Source organism: Myxine glutinosa, chromosome 5 (genome assembly GCF_964187855.1).
Source record: "Myxine glutinosa chromosome 5, kmMyxGlut1.1, whole genome shotgun sequence".
In the NCBI taxonomy this organism is placed as follows: domain Eukaryota; kingdom Metazoa; phylum Chordata; class Myxini; order Myxiniformes; family Myxinidae; genus Myxine; species Myxine glutinosa.
In genome coordinates, this window is record NC_136265.1 from 9043486 (window position 1) to 9061576 (window position 18091).

An 18091-nucleotide genomic window follows, 5' to 3' on the forward strand; every position below is an offset into this window, starting at 1 on the left:
AAGAACCTTTGGGAGTTACTTCCTATCTTTGGTGTCCTATAGGGGGAAACCATTGGCCATTGCACGCGAGATGTTTCATTTGTCCTTGTTTCCTATTCTGAAACATTCTTCCATCATCTCATTTCACTTTTCAATTGTAATTCTCCTGTGATGAAAGGCCGCAGGAAGTGGTGTATTTTTATGGTGCTGTTTATTTCAGTGAGTTGTGCGTTCAGGATCGCACCGTGGTACTAGAGAAAACAGAACGAGAGGGATTTGGCTTTGTTCTTCGAGGAGCAAAAGGTGAGAGGTTTTCTTCTCCTTTGTCTTCTTCTCCTTTGTCTTCTTCTCCTTTGTCTTCTTCTCCTTTGTCTTCCTCTTCTTCTTCTTTACATAAACTAAAATGTTTATGGTTTAATTGAGGCAATTAAGTGAATTTGAATCATTTGTGCTTTTAAAAATTATTTTGTTTAGTTCTGTTTCATTTGCTCTTGTACTCTTGTAGAGCTTTCCTTCTTTGGGAATTTGGGTGTGGTGGTTCATCGAGATGTGGAGATAGTTGGTTCATGGGTACTTGGGGAGAGGTGGTTCATGGGGATTTGCGGAGAGGTGGTTCATGGGTACTTGGGGAGAGGTGGTTCATGGGGATTTGCGGAGAGGTGGTTCATGGGGATTTGCGGAGAGGTGGTTTGTAGGGATTGGGGAGAGGTGGTGGGTGGTTCGTGTGCAGCCACCCGGCTGCTGGTTGCATCATTTTTCTATGGGCGCGTCTGCCGTTGATGCAATGCGTCTCTATAACCAGTTATCTGGTACTAATTTTGCCGAACTCGGAGGGATGACAGGCTGAATCAACCCCACCTGGCGTTAATTCAACTGGATTCGAACTCGGGACCTTATGATCCCAAGCCCGCTGCCCGAACCATTCGGCCAACACCAGATATTGGGGAGAGGTGGTTCATGTAGATTGGAGAGAGGTGGTTTGTGGGGATTGGGGAGAGGTGGTTTGTGGGGATTTAGGAGAGGTGGTTCATGGAGATGGGGAAGAGATGGTTCATATAAGGATTGGGAAGAGGTGGTTCATATAAGGATTGGGAAGAGGTGGTTCATATAAGGATTGGGAAGAGGTGGTTCATATATGGATTGGGAAGAGGTGGTTCATATAAGGATTGGGAAAAGGTGGTTCATGGGGATTGGGAAGAGGTGGTTCATGTAATCATTAGGAAGAGGTGGTTCATGGAGATTGGGGAGACTTGGTTTCTGGACATTGAGAGGAGTTGGTTCATGGACATTGAGAGGAGTTGGTTCATAGACATTTCGAGGAGTTGGTTCATAGACATTGAGAGGAGTTGGTTCATAGACATTTCGAGGAGTTGGTTCATAGACATTTCGAGGAGTTGGTTCATAGACATTGAGAGGAGTTGGTTCACGGACATTGAGAGGAGTTGGTTCATGGACATTGAGAGGAGTTGGTTCATGGACATTGAGAGGAGTTGGTTCATGGACATTGAGAGGAGTTGGTTCATGGACATTGAGAGGAGTTGGTTCATGGACATTGAGAGGAGTTGGTTCATGGACATTGAGAGGAGTTGGTTCATGGACATTGAGAGGAGTTGGTTCATGGACATTGAGAGGAGTTGGTTCATGGACATTGAGAGGAATTGGTTCATGGGTGAGGTGTTGGTTCATGGATATTGAGAGGAGTTGGTTCATGGACATTGAGAGGAGTTGGTTCATGGACATTGAGAGGAGTTGGTTCATGGACATTGAGAGGAGTTGTTTCATGGACATTGAGAGGAGTTGGTTCATGGTGATGAGTTTTTGAGATTGCTCCCTGAACGTTAATTAAAGGAGTCGAGTATGAAACGCACGCCAAGTGTTTCTTTAAGGTTACAAAGACACGCTCCCTCAGGATCTGTTGTTAGTAATCCCGTCTGCATGTGCTAATAACATTTTCTGATGAAGTGAACATTATTACTTTGGTTATTTAAACGTTTTGGTAAAACAAAAACGTCACAGCTGAACAATCTCACCACACAAACTAAAAGGAAATTGTTTCGTATTTTTAATAATATTCTTTAATCTCATGACCCCTTCACTCAGTGAGGCTGTTTACTTTAGACACCTCCCCCATCCCCACCTCCTCCTCGCTCCTCTCGCCACAAACCCTCAGAGATCTCTCGTCCAATCATTCTGTTCATCATCACCTGCTTCATCAATTCAGTTCTGAACATACTCTCCAGCCATGCGACACTTCCTTGTTTGTGTGTTTTATTTTCAGGCAATTTTTCCAAAGAAACTTTCGAGCCGACCAAAACATTCCCAGCTTTGCAGTACCTGGAGAAGGTGGACAAAGGAGGGGTGGCTTGGCGAGCCGGTCTGCGTACAGGAGATTTCATCTTGGAGGTGCGATGCATCCAAGGATTCGATGCTTTTTAAGCTCTTCCGTGTCCAGCTAGGCCTCACTTGTCCCTATTGCTCTCTTTTATCCCCGTAGGTGAACGAAAAGAATGTGGTTCACTGTGGACACAAGGAGGTCGTGTCTCTCATCCGCGACAGTACCAGCCGTCTTGTCCTGCGGGTGGTGTCCGTGGCTACCCCGCCCAGCACACGTTCTCGGCGTAAACGCAAGGGTAGGGATTGTGTGTCTGAGTCGCAGGCCCTTGTGACAGGGTCAGGGGTTCGAATCTAGGCCACCGATGCCAAGCAGGATACTTGCAACTCAAAATGCCCTCGTTTCCTTTTCTCGTTCTTTCCTCTCCGTTTTAGTCCTAAAATGAAAAGGAAAACGTTCATGAAGTTATGTCGTTTATGACATTCGAAAAATGTAAAGGCAAACTGGAAGACAATGTAGTAAAAGGTGTAGAAAGGGGACAATAACGCCTTGATTTGGATAGTATATGGTTCAAACAGGCTTCCACCTGTTCATGGTGGAGGCCTGGCTTGATATGGTGCCGAATGTATGGCTCGAGCGAGGCCGTCGCATTGATAGGCCTTCGTGACCGACGTGACAGACATTGGATGCTGCCGATTGGATGAAACAAATTGGTTCTTGTGACAAGATCATAAAAATCGTGTTTTGTGTTTAATCTTCCAACTCTCCCACCTCTCTCCAACTCCTGACCAATTAACAGGTCGATTTCTTTTTAAGCCCACCGGATCTTCCTATTCCATCATTATTAGTCCCCTACGGTGTACTATAGGTTTGGGGACTATAGGTTTGCACGCCGTCCCTCCGTCCGTCAGTCCGTCACGCAAAGAACAGTTTTCCGGACTTTTTTTCTAAACGCTTAATGCTAATGATTTTAGACTTGGTACATGGTTCCCTCATGATAAGTTACAGGTCAAGTTCGAACTTCACGACGTTTCGATCATTTTTGACAAAGTTATGGCACTTTGAACTTTGGGAATTCTGATAATTCTGATGATCCTTAACTCAGTGCCATTTTAAGTTTAAATTTCCTTTAAAAACCAATTTCTCTGCAATAATAGGACCGATTGAGATAAAATTTTCACCATAGGAGGGACTCGGTCTGCAGAATATTTTAATGGTAATTATGACGTCACAGGTCACGTGGTTCGGCCGCCATATTGTTTTTCGTGAAAACACGAAAACCCCTTTTTCTCTGCAACGGCTGAACAAATCGAGACCAAACTTTGCAGGCAGAATCGCATACCCATGACGAACAAAAAAGTCATCGAGCATGACGTCATGCATCACATGGTTTCAGAGTTATGACGTTTTTAAGCATGAACCTTTAAAACCGAGCTCCTCCCTCATTTTTGATCCAATCGAGGGGAAACTTCACAGATCTGTTCAGCATGTCAGTCTACTAAAATGTCCTTTTGGAATTTGCGATAGGGCACGTGGTTTGGCAGATATCGTTAATTAAACGAAAATATTTTTTAAAAATGGATATCTCTTGTTTATTCTAGAGTTCTCCTCAAGCCGCACCGCGCGCCCTCAGCCTCGTCTCGCGAACGTCAACAGCGCGACACAGCGCGCGCTTTCCGGAGGGGCGGAGCCAAGCCGAGCAACATATATATACACATCGATCATTGATCGTGAACCGGAAAATATAATAAATTACTGATATTTAGCGACTCCAAAGGTTCTTTATCAACGACCTTTTTTGTCGTGCTTCTGCTGACCTGTCTGCAAGGTGTATAAATCGAAGTCCCGAGTGCGAATCACAGGTGAGCCCGTCCTGAGGTAATTAGCGATTGGGAACGATTCAGAACCTGTGGGTAAATAACCCTTGGTAATTTCCCCAACAGTTTTCTGGACGACAGACTGCCGGTAGGGGACATGTAATGCAGCGCAATACTCAGAATGCTTGTTTAAATTTGTTATTTGCTGTTCTTTTCTGCTTTCCTAGAATCTACTTTTCTGATGTAGCCCCCTCCCAGCAGCTCAATTTTATTACCTGCGCCACCAAAGGTGGATGCAGGTTATGTTTTCACCCCTATCTGTCTGTCTATTTGTGAGCAAGCTATCTCAAAGAGTTGTAGATGGATTCGGATGAAATTTGGCAGAGATGTAGCGTATGTGACAAGGAAGAATCAATTCAATTTTGGTGAAGGTCCGGATCCGGCTAGGAGAATTTTTTAAGTGATTCTTCACCATTGGGAGATCGGGCCAAAAACGATACATAGCAGGATATCTCAAAAGGTTATGGACGGATTTGGACGAAACTTGGTGGAGAGGTTGGGTGTCTGACAAGGACAAACAGATTCGATTTTGGTGAAGATCTGAATATGGCTTCGGATAAGAGAATTATTTAATTATTTTAATTGATTGTTCACCATTGGGAGATAGGGCCAAAAACGTTACATAGCGGGACATCTCAAAAAGTTGTGGACGGATGATTTTGATTAAATGTGATTCTGTGTTGTGATTTTCTGGTCTACTCTGGGATACAAAACGTAAACTGTTCACCTGGCGGAGGTACGCTCTCTACTGACTGCCGTTCTAGTTTTTCTACTCTGTCCACTTCAAGTTATTTTTCTTTCTCACCTGAGCTCCTCCCCGGTCTCTTTAACCCAGACTTTGTTTTTGGCTATTTCCCTTCAGTATTCACTAAAGCAGGATGCCTGGAGGTACGCACACTCCCCTCTAAGCTGTCTACCTGGGTTTGAATCTCGACCCATTTATAAACTGTCATCTTGATCTTTCACACACAGAATGATTCATCAATGCGAGTGCCGTCCCTCGGATGGACGTTGAACTGGGTGTCCCGTCTACGAGCATTAGTCGGTGGATGTTAAAATCCCACTGTGTTGGTCGCGAAGAGGAGGCGAGTTATCGCCAGGACCATGAATGAGCTAGAAATTCCTGGCCTGACCTACAAGGGGCACTGCATCGGCGGCACACCTGCACTCCCAGCAATGATGCAAGCAGTAGCCACAGGCTGCACACGGAATGAATGAATTCACTCCAACAGCCCACCTCCCTTCCCTTCCCCTCACCCCCTTGAGTTTGTCTCTTGAATTTTTCAGCTCCCCCAGCACCCCCTCGTCGTTCTCCAATGACGCAGCTGACGCAACACTCCAAGTCTCTCTCGACTGACGAGATGGCTGAACTCGGTTAGTCCCTTCTGTATCCGTGTGCTTTTTCACCTCACACCTTGTTTTCTTGGCTTGCCTTTCCCTGCTGTGGACATTTTGTGTGTGTCCGAACAAACAACATAAATGAGTACCTGTTCCGTGCACTACAGCTTTTTGTGTGTGTGTGTGTGTGTGTGTGTGTGTGTGTGTGTGTGTGTGTGTGTGTGTGTGTGTGTGTGTGTGTGTGTGTGTGTGTATACATATATACATATATATATATATATATACATATATATATATATATATATATATATATATATATATATATATATATATATATATACTCAACATCAAAAGAAACTTATCAAATCTTTAGAAGGACACTCATTGAAATCCTCCGCGCAAAAATGAAAAATATTTTAACACAGAGGTAAAGTTCAGCTATCTTTACCAAACACATGTCAATAAACTTGAGGTTGGCTCAATGTTACGGGGTCCTCTGCAATCTCCTGGTCTCGGTAACCTCCGAACCCCGAGAGGAACCCCGGCAGAAAGATATATATGTTAGTCCGTGTCGCAATCAATCACTAATGAAACCATCCAGGAAACCACCAAAGGAAACAATCCAAATCAATAAGGAAACCACACCCTTGGTTGTCAATGAACAAATATTATATTAAAAGCACACAAAAAGAACCATACAACAATGGGGGCAATCAACCCTACAATCAAATCTTAAGATGGTAACCTAGCTCAAACTCACGGCACCCCCAGGGACTGAAACAGAGCCCTTCTCTAGAACACAATGGTGCTCCCGGCGAAGAGGCGATGGCGATGAGGCGGGTAAGGAGATGTAGGTAAGGCGGGGACCGTCACGTGGTCCCAGCCAACCCCAATTGGTGGTGGAAAGAGGAATCCCAAAGACGCTATCCAAACCTGCACATACACCGTGCAGTCGCGAACCGCACCGTATTCTTCAAAGGCCGCTGTCGCGCACACACATCCTCGGCAAACCACCGGAGGGCGGGACCAGCGGACGCGGCTAACCAAGGGTCCGCGAACGACACGCGAGGTCCCAGGAATTGGCGGTCGGTTCTTCCTCGGGCCGCAGCATCTAGGCGAAATTCTCCGGAATCTCACACCTGTACCTGGCTTCGCAGGCTTTTCCACGACACCAGCGATAACAACGATCGCACGAGATTCCTTTCCAGGACTCAGAGTTCACTCGCCATGGACGCTCGACCACGCTGGGTACAGAGCTTTTACAAAACGCCTCGTTTCACCTCTGCCTCACGCGCTCTTCTTCTTTAACGCCTTTTTCTTCCGGGTCACGATCCGATTTCCTGTCTCCTTTTTACCATGAGCGCTTTTACCCTTTTAACCACAATAACCATTTCCCTTAAACAACAATACCCATGATACTTAGAATCCACAATAATAATAATAACAGCAATAATAATAATAAGTGCCGAATCCATAACACTTCCCCCCCTCAAGAAAGAAAGTTTGAACACAGCGAAAACTTTCTTTGCCGGCAAACTCTTTAAACAAACAAAAAAAACTCACATCCCCAAATCAATTCCCGTGAGCAATAATTATCAACATCTCAAAAATAAAGCAACAAAATTTTACAACCCACAGAGATTTCCAAGGTTAATTGACTCTGGACAAAGCGTCAGCCACGACATTGTCCCTGCCCTTTACATAATCAATTTCCCCGTTGGACTCCTGCAAAGCCAAACTCCATCTCATCACCCTCTGATTTTACTTTTCGTTTCTTTTGAATGAAGGTTAAGGGGTAGTACTCAAAAACCCGAAGTCAAGCAAAGCTACAGCACTTTTCCCGGGAGGCCGAGCTGAAAGCCAGGTTCCATGGTGGTTGGGTGGTGAGGCCTGGAGGTATTCACTACATGGACGCCTTTAGGAACGTGGAGTTCACGGTTAGTCCATGCAGGAAAGTTCACTACATGGACGCCTTTAGGAACGTGGAGTTCACGGTTAATCCGTGTCGGGAAGTTCACTACATGGATGCCTTTAGGAACGTGGTGTTCACGGTTAATCCGTGTAGGAATCTTGGCTCGGCTGCTCCGCAGCATTCAGTGCTTCAACTCTTTCTAACTTTCCTAACAATCACGGTTGGACCACTTGTCACGGTAGTCACATGAATAGCGGTCTCCTTCTCGGCCACTGCTCGGATAATCCTTCCTTCGGGGGCTGCCGTAACTCTGGGAGTCTCCATAATAATATCGATTGCGGCCACCACCAAAACTACGACTCCATGGTCCTCTTCTGTAGATCCCACGATACCTATGAAATGCCTTCCCTACTGTTATGGTCCGACCCTCCAACTCCTTGCTATTCAGATCCTTTTCTGCCTCCCTGGCGTCCTTTGAGTTTTCAAATGTGACAACGCCAAACCCTCTTGACTTTCGTGTCTCCCTGTCTTTTATCAGCAGTACTTCCAAAAGCGGTCCATATTTGCTGAAGGCCGACTCCAGAACATCTTCCTTTGTTTTGAAGTTCAGTCCACCTACAAATAACTTGCTAAATTTGTCGCCATCCCTAACTGGTGTGGTGTTATTTTCCCTACTGGGCTTTTTAACAACCATCGGGTTACCATAAACTTGACCACCGGCCAAATCATTCCTGATAACAGATACTCCCTCTACAGGAAGCGTGGCTTGTAAACCGACGGTGACCGGTCCTGACACCAAATCAGACTCCAAATGGATGACATGAAGTGGAGCTCCAACACAGCCACCAATCCCCTGTAAACGAACACTATCACCAGTTGCCATCTCCTCTGACAATGGCAAGATGCCTTCAAGTATTAAAGATTGATGTGCCCCTGTGTCCCTTAACACCCTAACAGGTCTCCGGTTAGTCAGGTCGCCACCCAGGGACACCAACCCCCTGAAATAAATGGTTGGTAACTCTGTTGAGGGCGATTTCTCACATTGGCCATTGCATTCGGAGTTGTACTAGTCGAACTCCGCTCCTGATTTTCCCTTTTCATGGTGTAACACTGGGACATCAAGTGTCCAGGTTTACGGCAAAAAGCGCAAGTAGGCCCGGAGGAGAACCTCGTGGTCTGCCTCGAGCGCCCCGGAGGGTAAGTCTGCCTTGGAACTGCTGTCTTCGGATTCCTAGAAGTCGTGGTATCAGAGTGGGCCTCATATTCATCTCGAGGCCGCCCCCCTGAATTTTCGTTCTCCGCCCCTGATGTACCATAGCTCCCCTGGCTAGGTCTAGGCGAGAAGTTAGGTTTGTGGAACCCCATCCTGTGGGTTAAGGCATAGTCATCAGCCATGGCTGCTGCCTCATACAGCTTTGGTACTTTCCTTGCCTCCAGATGAACTTTAATGTCCTCGTGGACACACTGTTGGAATTCCTCCACTAGGATCAATTGTCGCAGTAGTTCGAAGTCTTTCCCAACTCCTTTGGAATCACACCACCGATCAAACATGGTTTCTTGCATTCTGGCAAACTCCACATGGGTCTCATTCTCCCTCTTCCTGGCGTTCCGGAATTTTTGCCGGTAAGCTTCAGGGACCAATTCATAGGCTTTGAGAATGGTTTTCTTCAATACCTCATAATCTGCACATTGGTTCAATCGGTAAAGCCGAATAAATATCTTGAGCCTTATCCACCAGAACACTTTGCACTAATATGGTCCAGGACTCCTCAGGCCCGTTTAGCAGTTGAGCCACCTTCTCAAAGTGTGAAAAAAAAATTGGCTACCTCCTTTTCATTGAAGGGTGGAACCAGCCTCACATGTCTGCCAACATCCCAGGTGTTCTGACTAGTGGTCGAACCAGTCGGCATGGATGGTGCCTCTCCTCGTTCTCTCATTAAATCCAGTTCCTTGGCTTTAATTTCCTGCTGAAGCACCATTTCGTGTGCCTTTAACTCCCTTTCAGCTTTTTTCTCCTCTGCTTCGAGTTCCCTTGCAGCTCTCCTTTCCTCTGCTTTTTTCTCTTCTAACCTTTCCTGGAGTTCTCTTTCAACTCTCCTTTCCTCTGCTTGTTTCTCTTCTCTTCTCTCTTCTGCTTTCCTTTCCTCTGCTTTTAACCTTTCCTGGAGTTCTCTTTCCTGTGTTGCTCTTCTTTCCTTGCTCTGCAATTGCATCTCCACTTTCTGGAGCTCCACATTTTCTTGTTCTTCTGGTAACCAATCCAAGGCGACCTCTCCCCATGTTCCTAGTTCCACCAGAGATTCTATCACCACTGTCTGCATCTCTGGTTTCTTCATTTTAGCTCGGACCTCCAAGCTAAAGTGTTTGCCCAATATCAAGAGTTCCGATTTTAGTAACGCTCGGAACTGTGCCTCACTAGGGGTCGCTGTAAACTTCTCTGCGTCAAACTCCATGGTGACTATCTGTTAACACCTGTTAACCTTCACACAAGAAATTTCAAAAAAAACCAAAATAAATTTTTTTGTTTGTTTTTTGAAAAATTTGGGAATGCTAAAAATTTTCCAAAATTGGAAAATTTAGGAATGCTAGGGAACTCTTTCCCGGACTAAATTTAAGGAATTTTATATCCCGGACGAAGACCCAATTTGCAATTGTCAATTGGAGTCAATTGGACGAGCCCCCAATTTCTGTTACGGGGTCTTCTGCAATCTCCTGGTCTCGGTAACCTCCGAACCCCGAGAGGAACCCCGGCAGAAAGATATATATGTTAGTCCGTGTCACAATCAATCACTAATGAAACCATCCAGGAAACCACCAAAGGAAACAATCCAAATCAATAAGGAAACCACACCCTTGGTTGTCAATGAACAAATATTATATTAAAAGCACACCAATAACCAATCGTTATTCTGGGGGAATAAACCCCTCTAATTCTGGGGGAAATCGCCTGTCCCTCTCTAATTGGTTAAATAACTGATGATTTTGATTGACCGATGATTTTGTTGTTTCTAATCATTCGAGATAGGTCGTTCGTCTGTCGCACACCGCTTGAGCTGTGGTTGTCATTATTGGTGGATGTAGATCACCTTATTTACCATTGTCTTGCTCGTAAAGTCAGTGACGTGTCAGGCATGCACACACTGATTCATTCGGCGTGCTGACTCCCCCACTCAACGGACATCTTAATCAGCTGAGAACTGTCTATCATCAAGGTGTTGTACCTTCAATCCCAGAACCCGAGTTGTGTCCGAAGGTCGTCCAATCACACGGAGAGGTAGAGAGATGGATGTACACTATTACTATTGGTGTCACTATTGTAACTATTCGTGTAATTTGGACTCAATCGTTTCTACCACTGAGATCGATCAGGTATCTGCTTCCAACATTTTGGAAACCTTCACAACACACATTCTATCATCCTAAAATCGAGTCACATGACAAAAGATGATTTTGCTCAAAGCTTACAAGGACATCAGATGTGTGATTTGGACTTTAGGTGTTGGGGACAAGCACTCGGATCATAAAGATATGCATGACGTATGATGTGCAAGATTTCGTTTTGTATTAATTAGGGCACGTGGTCATCACGAACGAGCAGAAATTAACAACCATTTCCTGGGTGGCACCCATCACCCTTCGTTTTGCTCCGATGAAGGGTGAACGCCAGAAACATCAGCTTCTCCTTGCTTCCCACGACGATTAGCGTACCTCGATCGATGTCCTGTCGTCCGGCCCTGGTTGCCCTTATGTGGTGGCATTCCTTTTTCCTGAACCGCTGGAAGGTTCTGAGATAACCTCACCCACCCACTTGTCTTGTAACTGATAATCTGAAAACAGCTCATCTCTGTAAGCTTGGGAGACAAGCAGATTTACCCTCCGCTAAACCCTTCAAATCGGATCTCGTGAAAGTAGTTTGAGATATATGAATGAATGAATGAATGAAACGAGGGTACTTTCTATGGTACAAGATGCCTCCTTGTGTTGTTAGCTTCATGCACACTTTGTTTTCAGAACGTTTGACACTTTCTGCTTAAGAAGCTGATCTGATGTTCACAAATTATTAATTTATTTTACCATGGTTGTGTTAAAGAACAAACGAGGTATTTACATTTATTTCTGAAAACATTGATTTTATTTATTTCTGAAACATTTATTGATCACATGTGTATCTCAGCCTTATTTTTCTTTACTCTTTCTGCCTTTTCAGAGAAACTTGATGAAATTCTCGCAAGTGCTGAGAGTTCAGAAGGAATCGATTCGGAATCCCCGATGTCCGTTTTACCAGCCTTGCGTATGTACCTGCAACCTGGGTTTAAAGTTCCTGGGCCTGTGTCCTTATGTGATCTCAAGATGTATGGTTTTATATATTTATCCCTTCATTCTTTCTCTTGCATCCCTCACTATCTTGCAGGTGTGGTCATAAGCAGTCTTCGCCGTGCTCACTCGGTGCAAGACTTCAGCTCCACAGACCTTTCCATACCTCCTCCACCCGGCAGTCCAGCTCCCCTTTTCCCAACGGAGGGGGGTGACACCCCTCCTCCCCCACCCCCTGACTTCACACCTCCCCCAACTCCGCGAGAAGTGGCAAAAATGGACTTTAACGTCCCCCCAGCACCCTTGTACGCACCACCTCAGCCGCCCTCAATCAGTCCACCGCCGCATGTGCCACCTGACGTGCTGCCTCCTCCTCCTTGTTATGCACCGCCTGAACTTCCATCACCAGTAGTTGCATATTCCCAAGCTCCACCATCCTTCTCACCCATTTCACCTTCACCTAACCAGTCTAAAGCATGGTCTCCCAGCACAACGCAAACTCATCTACCTCCTTCTCCAACTTACCCACTTGCTGCTGCTACTCCTGCTATTGCTGACACACCTCAACTGGTTAGACCCCCAACTCCTCCGCTGGTTAGGCCCCCGACTCCTCCGCTGGTTAGCCCCCCGACTCCTCCACTGGTTAGATCCCCGACTCCACCGGCGAGTTCCCCAACCCATCCTCTGGCGAGATCACCAACCCCTCCTCTAGCGAGTTCCCCGACCCCTCCTCCCGCAAGATCACCAACCCCTCCTCCTTTGAGGTCCCCAAACCCTCCTCCGGCGAGATCCCTGACTCCTCCCCCGGCAAGATCGCCGACCCCTCCTCCCGCGAGAACGCCAACCCCTCCTCCGGCGAGGTCCCCAACCGCTCCTCCTGTGAGATCCCCAACCGCTCCTCCTGTGAGATCCCCAAGCCCTCCTCCGGCGAGATCCCCAACCCCTCCTCCGGTGAGGGCCCCAACCCCTCCTCTGGCGAGATCCCCAACCCCTCCTTCGGTGAGGTCCCCAACTCCTCCTCTAGCGAGGTCCCCAACCCCTCCTCTAGCGAGGTCCCCAACCCCTCCTCCGGCTCGGTCCCCATCTCCTCCGCTGGTGAGGTCTGAAACTGATTCTTCATTTCCATCTTCCCAATCACCAATTCTTAGTCCGGTTGTTGCTTCAGCTTTTCCTGTTGCTGCACCTACTTACTCCACTGCTGCTAATAATTGCAAATTGCAACCACAAATATCTACAACTGTATCAGATATTAACAGCCATGCCTCTTCCCCAACTTCTTCCCTTGCATCGTCACCCTCTTCTCCTACCCATCCCGCCATTCATCCTCACCACGTCTTTGTTTCTGTCAGTCCGACATTTCATTCCTCTCCCTCTGTCTCCCCAATTATTACTCCCGGCAGGACGCGAAACCTGCCTGCCGTCGCCCCCAAACCCAAAACACTGCCCCCGTCCCTAACTGGACGCCGCATCGTCCCCTTGGCCCAGAAGCCCGTCACCCCCTCCCCATTCGCTGCTGCCGTGAAAAACAGGCTGGGACGCCCAGGAGCGACCGCCGGAGGTACAGCTGCCGTCTCGCCACCGGTTTCTCCACCACCGGTTTCTCCGCCACCGCCCTCCTCTCTTCTGCATCCCGTCACGGGGCAGCCGGCGGCACCCGGGAGTCCTCTTGCTCTCATTCTCGCCGCCCGACACCGAGTAACGGCTCGCAAGACAGAGCGTGTCAACAGCCAATCCGAGACGAAGGCCACTCGCCCAAGATCCTTCGTGCCCAGCCGCCCCGCAATGGCGGTAGGACCACAACCGTTTATGAGTAAAGCCTCATCTATAGCTCCGGAGAATGCCATAAAGCTGGACTCTTCACAGCAACCACAAAGGTGAGCAATGATTACTTGGGGTTGGTCACATTAAGATGAGAAATGACCAAGAAATACTTTACCTTTGACAACTTTAAGGACCCGGTACTGTCTGCCTCCTTGTTCTTACCATTATCATTGGTGATCGTTCACATTGTAGTTATAATATAGTAATATTTAGGGGAGAGAAACCTGATATTTTAGGATTTCAACTGCCATATCTTTACCACTTCCTCATTGCCCGTTATCTCCACCAGCACAAAGGAACCTGCTTCATATCCTTCAAGCCCAGAGGCCTCGACTCAATTAGCGGCAACAGCTTCCGGTGGATCGTTTATGAACAAACCGGTGAATGAGTGGAGCAAGGAAGACGTGGCGGAATGGTTAGATAGTTTGTTACTCGGAGAACACCGAAAAGGATTCCTGGAGAACGAAATTGACGGTTCTCATCTCCCGTCTCTTGCCCGGAATGACTTAATCGAGCTGGGGATCATTCGTGTTGGCCACCGCAAGACCATTGAGCAGGCCCTCAAAGAATTGCTCGGCCAGTAACCGTCGTGTCGCTCTCTCTCTCCCTCTCTCTCTCTCCCCCTGACTAGATTGCTATTGTAAGTTGATTGCTCTCTTACACACTTCCGCCTTTCTTTTCTAGAACTACAACTCGATATTTCCCGTCTCACCGTCGGCAAATTCGCTCTTTTACCTGACTTATTGAATTTCCTCTTATATACACCTGGTGTTGGCTTAGCGGTTAGGGTGCCGGCTTGGGATCCTAGGACCCTGGGTTTGAATCCCGGTCGATCGCTGAATTAACACCAGGGGGGTTGACTCAGCCTGTCCTCCTTCCGAGTTCGGCAAATTGAGTACCAGTTCACTGGTAATTCCCTGTGTGTCGCAAGAGGTGACTAACAGGGTTGGTGGCAGGAAGGGCATCCGGCCATAAAACATTGCTTCAAAAAGGGGACCACGGTACCCGAAAAAGGCCAACCCCTGCTCTGCGGGGGAAAAATATGGTCTCTAAAGGTGGTTATACACGATCTTGTTTTCTTTCTATCGCACACCTCTTCTTCCCTTTGCTTCTCTCGAACCAACTGCACCTTCCCATCGGGCCTTCTCCCACGATTACACTGCTATTTTAACCAGTGGGTGAGCTTGCCAGATTTGAGGTTCCCCGTTGCAAGGATGTCTCATAGACGAGCTATGGTATTTGTACTTTGGGATTAGTATTGGGGTTTTAGCTCGAAGTGTAACTTGTTGTTGAGTATCTTCCATCCTCTTGTGCTGCAAGTCTATGTTGAAATGTTACGCAGCATCGGCCGCACTCGCAATATTTTCAAATCCTGGCGAGGCTAGCTCCCCCACCCCTTCTCTGGCGACGTCCACAATATATCCTTTGGGTTTGACATTGTGACTGGGTTAGAGGAAGATGATTGGAGGGGAAAGCGGTGTGGGGGATGCGCTGAATGTCAGGAAATCATGAACTAGACGTCAGTTTATTGCACGTCGCTTCATAAAACCACCTTACTTATTGCATGTTGCTTACACAAACCATCTATTTAAACCACTAAGCATTTAAACTGTGGCGACGTTGAGCATCATATTCGTTTGTCCCAACTTGAATGTGGCTCGATTCAACAATCCCAAATGGAACCCCAATTGCAAACGTCTGGTAATGCGTCTCGAGGCCCCAAATATAACCCCGTTTACCAATTGACACTTACCATCCATACACCTTTACCTGTACATCAGTGCACCGAGTCCTGATAGACAGTGTTGTTGCTTTGGTGCTTCTAACAAGCTTTTTGGGTTTTCGCTGCCACAACGTAAAGCCTTGTGCCTTAGGACGAGTTTTGTGACGAGTTTCGCAGAGAGAATATACCTGTTCGTCACAAACAATAGTTTGAATGTAGCCCCAATCTGGGGGGGTCATGTGCCTTAAGTCTTCAACGCTTCTGTTCCTGGTACGAGTTTGGACCCTTAAACGTGCTCAAGAGCACTTTAGTGAGCCGAACAACTAGATCGCTGCTTATAACACCCTTAGATTAGGTACACACAGGTAGGAGATGTTTTACTTGTATTTTTGGTGTTTACCATAAACACCTCAAATGTCACTGGCACTTCAAATGCAAAATTAATACTATATGATCAGCCATATGTAACTAGGTACCATGCACCGGGCATTACTATAGTGGGACCTGGAATTTGGGACTGCGGATGTAACGTGAAGGTACTTTGGGGCCCAGGTATCCAAAGTATCTGGCCCTTCGGTGAGACTGCACATCGAGGTACGGAATAATGCACCAGGGAGCCAAATATCGGTCCTGGGGACTTGCTACGTGTGTAGTTGAGGTCTACATATACCAAGTACCTGTTTGAAGTCTACCTTTAAAAGGTAAACGCTTCACCCTCAGTTTGAGAGTAGATTAGAAAGTGAAATTATCACGGAGGATGTTTCACAGTCATGGATGGTTTTCTTAAGATGAAGTATTCTTGATATTTGTCGAGGTGGGATAATGAGAAGGTACGCGGTGGGATAACGGAAGAGGTTTACCTGTGTAGATGGCAAAGTAGGTTTTCAGTTGACAAGTTGTTTCATGGGTTTTGGCTATTCTTACCTAGCACGTTTTGCTGGCGGTTACAGGTGACCATTACCTTTTGGGATGGCACTGACCGGTTGATGCATTAGAAGTCAGAATGCCAGGTATAACTAATAGTATTATTGTTTTCTTACTCGATCTGCTCACCATGTGATCTCGCCTCATGTGACCTTGTGGACACGGGGACGTCGAGTCGTAAAAGTAATTTGGTCAATGACTCATTTTTATTACAATATTGGACACACTCGATCAATCTCCACCTTCAATCATTTCCAGTGACCGTTTAATGAGCTGCAGACTTTGCCACCTCCATGGGCACGGCTCCGCTTGCTCGAGATCACTTGACGGTTTGAGAGGAGACCGACCTGGCACAGTCGACTCTAGACCAGTAGACCAGGCCTCCGAGCCCGCTCGGTACGATGTTGCCCCCCTCATTTAACGTCCATGAGGCGATGACATGAGATTATTTCATTACTCGGATGCACCTGCTGCCGAGTTGCTTAATAAGGTACAATTGAGTAAAAGTACACTGGAGCCCCGATTGCTGTAAACACGTTCAAGTGAACGGGACTTTGACTGACTAGTCTGTGTGTTTAGAGCATGCGAGGCAAGGCCCCAGGGGTGACCGGGGCCTTCATTTGAGCCGGCGGATATCATTTGACCAGGTGGCTCATTTTGCATGATTTTTGTTTTACTTCTGCATATGGAATAAAGCTTCAGCTTCCGACAAAGCACAAATAACCAGGTGTTGGTGTCATTTTGTGCATACCGGTGTTTATTTTGTATCGGAGCAATCCCATTGCAGGGACAAGGACTGGCACTGACTGAGCCAACAGCAGTATTTGGGACAGAGATGCTCATGATATGATGGATTGGGAAGATGAGCAGAGGATTGTTCAGGGTAATGGGAAAAGGCAAAGGTGTGCGAGATAATAATTACATATCTCTGCTATAATGATCATCATGTTCTCCTTCACATCGGGCATAGTCTTACAGCATTGCACTCTTCAAATCCTTGTGTATTCAGAAAAGGGTTCTGCAAAGGAGAAACATCTTGTTAACTGAAATGTTTATATTTTCGAAAGAGAAAATCATTCGCCATCACTAGTTAATATTTCCATGCTGTGTGATGTTAACGTAGTAAAACCCGCGAGATGCAAACCCAGCCAACAAACCCGCTAGACGCACACCCAGCTGACAATAAACCCGCTAGACGCACACCCAGCTGACCACACACCAGCAAGACGCAAACCCAGCTGACCACACACCAGCAAGACGCAAACCCAGCTGACCACACACCAGCAAGACGCAAACAAAGCTCACCACACACCAGCAAATCGCAAACCCAGCTGACCACACACCAGCAAGACGCAAACCCAGCTCACCACACACCAGCAAGATGCAAACCCAGCCAACAAACCCGCTCGATGCACACCCAGCTGACAAACCCGCTAGACGCAAACCCAGCTGACCACACACCAGCAAGACGCAAACCCGGCTGACCACACACCAGCAAGACGCAAACAAAGCTCACCACACACCAGCAAATCGCAAACCCAGCTGACCACACACCAGCAAGACGCAAACCCAGCTCACCACACACCAGCAAGATGCAAACCCAGTCAACAAACCCGCTCGATGCACACCCAGCTGACAAACCCGCTAGACGCAAACCCAGCTGACCACACACCAGCAAGACGCAAACAAAGCTCACCACACACCAGCAAATCGCAAACCCAGCTGACCACACACCAGCAAGACGCAAACCCAGCTCACCACACACCAGCAAGATGCAAACCCAGCCAACAAACCCGCTCGATGCACACCCAGCTGACAAACCCGCTAGACGCAAACCCAGCTGACCACACACCAGCAAGACACAAACCGAG

General features: G+C 47.0%; 3 protein-coding genes across 6 annotated transcripts in view; 1 reads left to right on the forward strand and 2 right to left on the reverse strand.

The window, feature by feature from the left end:
* LOC137427962 (uncharacterized) overlaps window positions 1–16943 on the forward strand; it is a 40769-nt gene extending 23826 nt beyond the window's left edge. For 2 of the 4 annotated variants that reach the window (XM_078777568.1, XM_068117832.2), the window contains exons 3-10: window positions 200–282; window positions 2258–2382; window positions 2474–2609; window positions 5476–5562; window positions 11646–11729; window positions 11850–12057; window positions 13153–13626; window positions 13863–16943. In XM_078777568.1, the coding sequence (XP_078633694.1) occupies window positions 200–282; window positions 2258–2382; window positions 2474–2609; window positions 5476–5562; window positions 11646–11729; window positions 11850–12057; window positions 13153–13626; window positions 13863–14157 (1492 nt within the window). In that variant the 3' untranslated portion in view covers window positions 14158–16943. Of the gene's footprint in view, window positions 1–199; window positions 283–2257; window positions 2383–2473; window positions 2610–5475; window positions 5563–11645; window positions 11730–11849; window positions 13627–13862 lie in introns of all 4 variants that reach the window. The other 2 variants (XM_068117828.2, XM_068117830.2) reach the window with 1 other exon arrangement.
* LOC144892202 (uncharacterized) overlaps window positions 1–18091 on the reverse strand; it is a 997431-nt gene that overhangs the window by 32067 nt on the left and 947273 nt on the right. The window lies entirely within an intron of this gene.
* The window catches only part of USH1C (USH1 protein network component harmonin), a 315470-nt gene continuing 314335 nt past the window's right edge, over window positions 16957–18091 (reverse strand). Inside the window, exon 22 of the mRNA XM_078777569.1 lies at window positions 16957–17238. Within this exon, the coding sequence (XP_078633695.1) occupies window positions 17226–17238 (13 nt within the window). The 3' untranslated portion in view covers window positions 16957–17225. The remainder of the gene's footprint in view (window positions 17239–18091) is intronic.